This window comes from Lacerta agilis, chromosome 15 (genome assembly GCF_009819535.1).
Source record: "Lacerta agilis isolate rLacAgi1 chromosome 15, rLacAgi1.pri, whole genome shotgun sequence".
Taxonomy (NCBI): Eukaryota; Metazoa; Chordata; class Lepidosauria; order Squamata; family Lacertidae; genus Lacerta; species Lacerta agilis.
The window spans coordinates 14874363-14884820 of NC_046326.1; the positions used below are offsets into that span (position 1 = coordinate 14874363).

Below are 10458 nucleotides of genomic sequence, written 5' to 3' on the forward strand. Positions count from 1 at the left end.
CTGGAACCAAAGCTGTTGTTGCTGGCGCTCTCAAAGACAGGGTGAGTCTGCTACTTCCTCTGACCGTTTCAGCGGTTCTTCGTCCAGTATAAACCGGGAGCTGGGGGAGTTCAAAGGGTTCCTCAGCACTGGATGCAGGAAGCCCTGCCTGCTCCTTAAGACCCTCAACCTGTGGAGTGTTTGATTCGTCCTCTGAGGGCTCCATGTCTGGTATCAGGTCAGGGCTAGGGCACAAGGCAGGATACTTGTAATTGTGCTTGTCACATAACTTTATGGGATAGGATGGCAAGTTTATGTATGGGGTTGCCAGCTGGTTCCTGTACTTTTGGCAGCTGCATAGCAGAGAGAACAGCAGCATGTGAGGTGTTCCATATGGCTGCAGTTCCACATTGGGAACACCTTCATCTGTTGCTGTCCATCCTGGAGCTCACCTGGGACAAGCAGGTTTGATGTTGGTGTCTGGAGTGTTAGGGTGATGTTGTCCCTGTTGGGCTTCTAAGTGTCATTGATGTACTCAAATCCCCTGGTGTGTGGTGAGGTCAGACAGTTTTGTAGGAGCTGTCTCCAAAGTTTCCCATCTCCAGAGCTCCCCCTGGTGATCTCTAAGGGTATATGACAGGAGGACTGAGAAAAGGAGCTCCATGCGCAGCCTCTATGGCAGTGGTCTTCTACCATGGCACCCTGGGGCGCCTTTTTCTAATTGCAAATTCCATGGTAAATCCAGCAATTGGATATTTCTGCGGTGCCCGCCTTCCCTTGATGTCTGAGCAAGTGCTTACTTTGCTTAATGGTTAATCCAACAATGGGCGTAGCCAGGATTTGTGGGGCGGCGGGCGGGCAGGCTTTTGTTAGGGTACTGATTTGTATTGATTGAGGGGCAGCTGCCCTCCCCTGCCCCCCACATGAATCCAGCCCTGCTAACCCCTCCTTACCCCTCTGCTCTGCTGCCTCTTTCGTTTCTCGAAGCGCTGCTTCTTTCTTCTAAGCCTCTCTCTTTTCCCCCTTCCCCATTTCGGTTGTTGTTTTCGCTCTGGGGTTTCCTGCGGAACTGTGGCGGGTGGGGAGGAAGAAGCCGGCCGAGACTTCTTCTCTCAGCCTACCGTTTGGGTTTCTCCCAGCTGCTCCAAAGCAGAGGGGAAGTTGAACCCTTTCTTCTTCCCCGACCCGACGGCAATCGCTGCCTGACGATAGACGTGCCACTTCTGACCTGTTGGGGGGTGGGGGTGGGGCGGAGCCTTTTCAAGAACCATGGTGTGACCAATGGTTCGGTGACGCCATCCTGAAAACTCGAGACGGACTGTTAGGATCCCCTCCGGCCAAAGGTCAGAAAGACGGTGGTGGCAGCCGCAGGGCACGCGAGGGAGGTGGCATTTCGCTTCCAGATAGGAAGGCCCACGGTCCACCCGCCCCTGCGCGTTGTCACCTTATCCTCACCAGCCCCTGAAGCTGAAGAGCTGGGAGGTGGACTTTAGCTGTGACTGCCCCCCCCTCCCACACATACACACTTGGCTTTCCCCAACAATATACGAGGCAGACACAGGCGCACACACTAAATCTGATTTACGGGTAAGTATTAGAACGTGCGGAAGATTATCAAGGGGCGCGCGTGGACTTATTTCCCTTCGGAGCTTGGACGCTCTTTGAGAAGGGGCAGCGGCAGAGACCCTGACGACTGGCGAAAGAAGAGCCCTGCTGGGGGAGATAAAGTAAAGACCCCGACAGCCCCCAGAGGGGCACCGTCTCCCTTCATCTGGCAGAATCCCCTGCTAATCCCTTTCGTTGGATGACAACACCCAGCTGGAAATTAGGCGAGGGTCTGATGCTTTGCTCATGGGATTCCCGTGTATGGACTGTGGGTTAGCAGAAAAACTGCATGTCAACTGCATGTTGCCAGATCTAGGAAGACAATAATAAAATAATAATAATAATAATAATAATAATAATAATAATAATAATAATAATAATAATTTATATCCTGCCCATCTGGTTGGGTTTCCCCAGCCACTCTGAACTGCTCATAACAGAATATTAAAAACACGATAAAGCAACAAACATTAAAAACTTCCCTAGACAGTGCTGCCTTCATGTCTTCTAAAAGTCAGACAGTTGTTTATTTCCTTGACATCTGATGGGAGGGTGGTCCACAGGGATTCCCTGTAACCTCACTTTTCGCAGCGAGGGAACTGCCAGAAGGCCCTGGGTGCTGGACCTCAGTGTCTGGGCAGAACGATGGTGGTAAAGACACTCCTTCAGGTATACTAAGCCGAAGCTGTTTAGGCAGGGGCCAGCAAATCTTTTCAGCAGGGGGCCGGTCCACTGTCCTTCAGACCTTGTGGGGGGCAGGACTATATTTTGAAAAATAATAATAAAATGAACCAATTCCTATGCCCCACAAATAACCCAGAGATGCAATTTAAATAAAAGGACACATTCTACTCATGTAAAAAAAGCACGCTGATTCCCGGACCATCCACGCCGGATTTAGAAGGCGATTGGGCCAGATATGGCCCCTGGCCTTAGTTTGCCTACCCATGGTTTAGGGCTTTAAAAAGGTCAGCACCAACACTTTTGAATTGTGCTCGGAAACATACTGGCATAAACTCACAATCGCATGGAAATCTTTGGAAAGGCTACTGGCGTGTATGAGTTAAGGATCCTTTGGAACTCACCGGGACTGTTTTCAATGGAACGACCGTTAATTTGTATTTTGCTATGATTTGTTTCTCAAAACTTTTAATAAAAATGTTTTTTTAAAACAACAACAACAACAAAAACCCCTGCAGATAGGGAAGAGGAGACCAGGTGGACGGATCCGCCTGCAGTGTTGGGCTGCTGGTTCTCGCGCGGCTCCGTCCCCAATCCAGAAGAGCTCTCTCGCCTCCTTAGGGGGACTCGTCGCCGGGCTGCCCAGAGAAGCATCGGGACATTCCCCGAGGAACGTGGCGTAGGCGGGGATTGCCCCGAGGGAAGCGAAAAACGTCGCCAGCGCTTCCCCTTCCCGCCCACCTCGCAGCCTTTGCTCAGTCGCTCGCCAGCAGCCGCATGGACTAGACTCGGGAAGGGGCAATGCTCTTGGCGGCGCTACTTCTCCTCCTCCTGAGCTGCCTTCGGGGACACGGTGAGGATCCCGGGCGGGAGAGGGTCGCGCGGGGCCGGACGGGGTGTGGGGCTTGGCTTTCTGATCCAGCCGCGGGGCTCTCCTTGCCTTCTGAGGGTGCCAAGTCTGGGTCTCTCCGTGGCCCTGCCCTCCTCTGGAGTAGAGCGGGTGGAAGATACCCTCGCCCGCCTGGAGCCCTGGTTTGGTCGCTCTTGGGCTCACCGCGGGGCCTAGGTAACCGAGGAGGACAATTAATCGGTAACCGCTGCCTTTGCAGGAGGGAAGATCCCAGCCCCGCCCGAGCGCGTGAGATTCGTGGCCGAGACCTTTCATCACGAGCTGCGCTGGGAGCCACCGAGCACCGGACACGGGCTCCTCCTGTACGACGTCCAGTACATGCGGTAAGAAGGGAAAGGGCCGTCGCGGCCCTGGGGGTCTTGGTGGGGCATCTGCACCGGCCGTCTTAAGTGTGGAAGGGTCTCTGTCGACATCCAAGGCAAACCCCCCGCCCCGTCGCCACTCCGGCCTCCTCCTCTCCCCTCACCCGCTTCGCCCGGTCCTCTCTTGCAGATACGGCGAGAACGGCGGCTGGAACCCAGCGCTGAACTGCACGCGCGTCCGGATCCACTCCTGCGACCTCTCCTACGAGACGCGGGAGCCCTCGAAGTTCTACCACGCCAGAGTCCGGACGGTAACAGGGACGCGCGTTTCCAACTGGACCCAGACGAATCGATTCGATCCCAAGACAGGTAGCCGCCGCTGCAGAGCGACCCCACCCCACCCCACCCCCAGGAAACCGGCAGTTGTGGGTGAACCGCGCCAGAGAATCCGGATTGGGAGCTGGTGTGCTTGACCAGCCCCGCCGGCGGGCAAGGAGATGCGCGCTCCCCGCGCGACAGCAACGAGGAAAGGGCTTTGGGTCGATGGTAGAGAGGCTGCTGTGCGTGCAGAAGGCCCAAAATCCCCACTGGCATCTCCGAGCAGGGGCGGCAGGGACTCTCCTGCCTAGGGAGCCGCTGCCAGTCAGTGTAGGCAATGCTGAGTTAGATGGACCCATAAAGGCAGCTTTCTAACGTTGCAATAAAGTCCTGGGTGGCTGACCGCCTCCCAGATCCCTCCACCCCCAGCTCCCTGGTCTGTGTCCCATTGTGTTTGTGTTTAAAATTGCTACTTAGCCTATTTCTCCAAAGTGGCTAACAGACTATGACAAGAAACGGAATAAAACAAACATAATCCCTAAAAAGAAACTTCAATGTACAGTACATTCAAATCACTAAATTAGTAAGACTTGAAGATGCTATCAGTGCAATCATGCATAGTTAATACAATTTGTGACCTTGTTGTCTGTTCTTGGTTTGTTATTTTGTTTTGTTTGTTTTCCTAGCTGCAAAGAAATATCTATTTTTTAAATGACTAAATTAATAAATATCCAAATCTATTTAACAAATGCCAGCAGCACAATGATAGTGCAGAGCTGAGCCAGCAGAACCGCAACATTATAAGTCAGGCCTGTTTTAAAAAAAAAAATTGCAAGCATCCTCTTGGCTACTGGTACGCTGTGTGCTCGGTTTCTGTGCACCGCTCCCCAGGAAACATGAAAGGCCATTGGAGTTTGGGATGGGAACAGTACTGTATTTTCCTAACCTTGGAACGTCACACTCAGGCAGTTTTTTAAACTCCCCCAACAGAAATTCCCATTAATTCTTGGTGGTTGCTTTATTTTCCCAGCAACTCCTCGACTGGCGGGAGTGAGCCTCTCTCTTTCCCACAACGTGGTCCAAGTTGAGCTGCAACCTCCCACCAGCAAGTGGCACAATATAACCTATGAGGACCTCTACCACTCGGAGGAATACCATGTCCATATCCGGAAGGTGTCTGACAATATCCAGGTAAGGCTGTGGTGGATGGCACGGCACCCTGGCTGGAAGAGTTCAGGGGAAAGGTCTGCCTGCGGCAGGGGTGGGAGAGCACCCAGCTACAACACCCGCTTCACCGTCCCTCCTTCTGCTCTGCAGGCCACTGGGGGCGCTCTCTCTGGATGGGCATTGCACACTCTGGCAGGGAACCTGTCCTAGGCGGCCCCTTCTGTTCCCAGAGGAAGCACTCTTGGTTGACATACTAGGGAGGCAGGCTGTTGCTGAAGGTTATAGGTGCTTCCCACAAAGAAGAGAATGGCCAGGCCCAGACCCTTTGGCATAGGGAGGGCTGGCCTCTTTGAGGATGCCAGGGGGCAGAGGAGACACCCTTGGCACTGACTGGGACTTGGCTAGAGCCGGATATCATTGGCCAGCCTGGTAAACTCTGGCTGGAGTTGGACTGAGCTGGACTGACAAGTCTCACATTATTTTCTGCAGTTTGAGTATGTTAAGACCGAGCTGGAGTTTAACCTCTCGTCGCTGTCATGGGGAGAACGCTATTGCATCAGTGTGGAGCCGCGGGTGGTCTCCCAGCCAAGTCCTGGCAAGAGGACAGAGGAGCAGTGTATCTCAATACCCACTAAGGAAGGTGAGGCTCCAGTCCCCTTCCTCATCAGCCGCCCCCCCCCCCGTACTGTTCTTCTGTGTGGCGAAGAGTCAACAGCAGGAGACATTGGAAGCATCTTCCAGGTAGCCCACCCTCTGCATATGCCCCAAAGCATCCATGGGGTTGCTGTTCATAGGATCATAAAATTGTAGAGTTGGAAGGGACCACAAGGGCCATCTAGTCCAACCCTCTGCAATGCAGTGCATGGGGCTCAAACCCACGATCCTGATATTGAGATTCTCATGCTCTGCCAACTGAGCTCTTAAGCTACAGCCCTTTTTTCTCCATAGCATGTGTCTCTGACATATTTGCATCTGTACACATTCTCATGTAGGGAACCTAGCTGCGCCAGTCCCTTCCTTCACCTCCTCAAGGAGGCTTGGTTCATTGAGGAGGGCAGGGGGGAGGGAGGCAGGATAGCCAGGGCATACAGAGAGGAACGGAGGGGACACAGACCCTGGTCCCACAGTTGATTCTCCAGGTACTCCTGTCTCTACAGTGCACTTAGCAATCTCCTGCAGATGCCTGTAGAACTCCCCCATCAGGCCATCCAGTTGAATAATCAGAAGTCGCTATCTCTTCTGTGCAGACTATGTAAGACCCATCCTCATCTCCAGCTTAGCCCTCCTGACGGTGATCGTCCTCTGTGGCCTGGGACTGGGAGTAGCCTGTGCCTACGTGAGGAAACCCAAAGAGGCACCTCTCTTACTGGTAAGTGCTTCCACGGAGGTTCTGCACCCTCTCTTCCTATGGGCAGTCCAAGTGTACAGGCAAAAAAGGAAACTGAATCCTAGGGGTGCTTCTGCAGCCATGGAGAAGTCTTGAAGAGAGATTCGCTGCCTGCACTTCTGTAGAAGGCAACCCAGAGGGGTATGAGCAGCTCTGCACATTCAGGGTCCCTTCTGCACCTCCCCACCTATTTATTCAGAGCACCTAGATGCCTTTCAGGGAGTGCTTATAAAAGAAAACCAGGTTTATGTAGGGCAAAGCCATAGAAAATAAGTTGCTAATATTCCTATTTTGCAGATAGGGATTGAGGCTGGGTGATACTGACCTATCCACAACGAGTGCATGACCGGGGGTGGGACTCAAACCCACACCTTCCAGCCCCACAACAGCTGCCTCTCTACCACCAGAGTCTTTACTTCCCCTGGGTGGATTCAGTTCCTTATTGAGCAAGAAGCTGGTTCTATCATTAAGCAAAGAGTGACAGGGGTGGGGTGGGCATCAGCTGTGAGGTCTTAGAGGACACTGTGGTGTCTTCCACAAGCCAGGCCTGTCTGCTGCCCCTCCCCCAAGCTACCTTCCTGTCTTCAGCTGCAACTGGGCGGGGGGGGGGCATCCTCTCTTTTTTTACTTGGATTAAACTGACAACCCGGTCATCTTAGATAACTGGAAGGGGGGAGGCTCCTTTGCCTCAGGCAACAGTGTCATGCTCCAGGGGTGCTCTCAGGGGTGAAGGTCTCAGTCCAAAGAAGGGTAAGACTTTTCTCAACATACTTACCCAAGGGTGCAAGGTAGCCTCCACAAGTCGAAGTCAAGCACAGAAGCAAGGACAGGGAACAGCCCAAGGTCACTATCACAGGAGGTGCAGCAAGGCAGAGCAATGAAATAGCAGAGACCTGCCTTGTTTCCAGCAACTGGAAGGGTCCAGAGGGATGCCTTACATACTCCAGCCTCCTAAACATCGCCCTAACCACAGGTGTTGCCAGTGAAGGATTCTCAGGAATTGCTTGCCAACAACTGGGTCTGTAGATGATGGCAGCAATCTTTGACCCTGACCCAAAGTTCTTGGCATCCCTGCTGGTCGGTGGGGTAATTCCACCTCCTCTTCTGACAGTCCCAGGGGTCCTTCATCAGTTATCGATGTGTGGCTGGGGGAAGGGGCTCAACAGGATCCTTAGCATTGGATTCAGGGGGCCCTGCCTGCTCCTCACTTGATGCCTGGCACCAGGTCTGGGCTGCTCAAGACTGGCAGGTGAGTGAGTGAGAAGGACTCCCCGCCCCTCCAACCTGGCAGAGAGGAAGGAATATTGAGCAGAGCCTCAGAGACAGGCTTTGGTTTCTGAAAGGCTCTTCCAGCTGTGACCAGCACCTGGTTGGCAGAAGTGTACAGAAGCCATAAAGCCACAACTGACGTCTTTTCTTTCTGCCTCCCAGAAATCTCCCGTAAAGCACAGTCTGCACTGGGTGCCAAAGGAGAAGCCTCCGCTCGGGGTGCAAGACTTGGTATCGTGCTTAGAGGTGGATCCCATCCAGCCGCTCTCCTCCATGGGACCAAAAGACCCTGTCCACCCTGACAGCCCAAAGTGTGGAATGGGAGCAGCACCAGCGCCACTGGAAGGTTGCTTCTGGCTGCCAACGCTGCTAACACAGGGTGCAGAGCTCAGGAACCTTATGGACAGCAGTGGCTGCAGCACAGACAGTGGCATCTGCCTGCAGGATCCTTCTGGCAGCCTGGGGAGGCTGTCTCTGGGAAGCAATGAAGAGGGAGGCACCCAAGAGGATGAGATGGGTGGCCTCAGCAGGGAGGAGCAGCTCTTGCTGGAGGCTCCCTCTTCTTCCAGTGGGGTAGAGCAGGTGGCTCCAGAAGCTGAGGACCTACCCAAGGCCCAGATATTTTCTGGGTACCAGAAGCAGTCAGAGATATTGGGCTGCTCCCAGCCTCCCCTCAGCACAGAGGAGATGACCTCTTTGGAGCCCGTCTCGGCTACTGGGTACTTGAAACAGGTCTCCGTCGGTGCCTCCTCTGGCCTTGCAAGGGACGGAACTCTTACCAATGACTTTCTTGGCAGAACAGAGCAACAGAAACAGCCCTTCCCTGCCAGCATCCCCCTGGAGCAGCTGGGATTGCCCCCTGAATTCTCCAATACCCTCTTGGCGTTGGGCTTCTTTGAGCAAGAGCTGGCGAGCCCCTCTTCACACATCTCCCCACAAGTGAACTCTGTTCCACAACTGAGCCTCGGTGTCCCGACCCTCCTGCAGTACTGGGTGCAAGGGCTGCCTCCCAATAAGCTGAGTCAATGGGAGATAGCACAGCTCTAATGGAGCCACACAGAGAGGTGGAGGATGCAGGGTGGAAGGGACAGGATTTGAGGGTGGGGGTGGGACGGACCCTCCTGACAGTCCCTTTCTGTTGGGCAGATAGAGCTCTAGTTCTGACATCCCTTCCCCGTGATACACTTTTCCTCTGTCCCCCAAATCCATACATGTAAACCAGCATGTTTTATTCTAGTCACAGACATAAAACATGCAGCAGGAAGGAGGCTGATGATACCAGATGTTTCTGAGAAGCTCTGGGACCTGAATGCAAGAAGGGAGGTCAGTGCAGTGGTGCATGTCTGCCTGAAAAGGTCTGCAGCAACTAGAGGAAGGTAGCTGTGGGGGGGTGGAAGGAGAGGACACTTCACACATCATTGGGGTTGTTTCTGCAACACTGAGCACTGGTAGCTTGTTGCTGGCAACAGCTGCAGTGTCTTCAGGATGTGTGTGTGTGTGTCCTTTCCTACAAAGAACACACAGATTCCTCAGCTGCCTTCCATTCATTTTGGGGCAGACCTCATTACCCTTGCATTTAACTTTGGAGATAAAAAGGATGGTGACCCCATCATAAGCAATAGACACAGACTCAGCAGGACTGGCCTGTGCCTTTCTGAAGTGTAGGTCCCTTTGCTGACCCTGAGCCAACCTGCCACCTTCTCCCCCTCCTTGTACAGCAGTGAGAGGCCTTGAGCCCAGAAAGCCCAGTTTCAGCCTCTGTTGTCAGCAAGAGGTGCTCAGAGATGAAGGAAGCAGTTGGATCTGCCCTTGGCAGCAGCAAAGGGCCCTTCCAGACGATTCAGAAGATCGACTTGCCTCCTCCTTAGTGGGGGAACTTGCACTAGCCCAGATTCAGCCCCCTTTGCAATGCCGGGGCCAGCCTTTGCCACTGATGTGAGGGGTGCTAAGAAATATATTTGTTCAGCTGAGCACTGGCTTCAGTGCCCAAGCTCACCTTGCCAGCCCTACATTTCCTTAGGAATGAGGATTCAGTGAGCTTCTTTCAGGATTATTACGATTACAGGGAGGTCGCTAAATGTTCGAAATATTTTGTACAAACTGACTTTATTTATTTTATTTATTTTGTAAATCTATTTGGAGCATACAAGTTTTTTTTTATCAATGCATTTCAGTGTATTTATTTATTTATTTTAAATGCCATGCCGCTTTGAAGCGTTGCCTTGGGATGAAAACCCTCCGTGAAGCACCCAAGGACCAAGTGTGCGGTGCTTGCATTTGTGCAGAGCTGCTCACCTGGCGTGATGTCAGGCAGGCTGGGCAGCTGAAGAGCATCTCCTGCACAGGCACCAGCTGGTGGGTCAGATGCAGAGGCTCCTGGTCTGGCAAACGGTCTTGGTCTGTGCACTTCACAGCTCCCAGAGCTGGTGGCGGTTCCTTTCCCTAATGGTGTCAAGTGGATTGCAAGCACGCTTATGTCCTGAGAAGCTAAATGTACCCTCCCTTTAGGTACATTTGCAAATGCAAGCTTTTGCCCCCAAGTGGAAAGATCATGTGACTGCCCTGCACATACGATCAGAATGACTGCACCAGACCACTTCAGACTGCAGCAGGCGTGGGCAGGGGGGGAACCACTTCTGAATGCTTCCCTTATTTGTTTATTTTTAAAAAGGCAAACTTTGCAAAGCAGCACATCTGGGAGAAAAGGTCCGTCCCAGCCCTTTAGCAGTGGCACCTTCTTTTCTATTGCCACGAGCTTTTAAACTTAGGGGAACATTTCAAACTGTTGAGCACCCCTCTGCCTTCTGAAGTGGCACAGTCCAGCCCACGGACACCTGCAG

General features: G+C 53.0%; 1 protein-coding gene across 1 annotated transcript; it reads left to right on the top strand.

Moving 5' to 3' along the window:
• Positions 1 to 3066: 3066 nt before the first annotated feature.
• IL10RA (interleukin 10 receptor subunit alpha) lies at positions 3067 to 8704 on the top strand. Its single transcript, XM_033172522.1, has 7 exons — positions 3067 to 3118; positions 3375 to 3498; positions 3668 to 3846; positions 4826 to 4986; positions 5452 to 5602; positions 6210 to 6331; positions 7781 to 8704. The coding sequence occupies exons 1-7, from the start codon at positions 3067 to 3069 to the stop codon at positions 8663 to 8665; spliced, it is 1674 nt and encodes a 557-aa protein (XP_033028413.1). The 3' UTR covers positions 8666 to 8704.
• The last annotated feature ends 1754 nt before the right edge of the window (positions 8705 to 10458 follow it).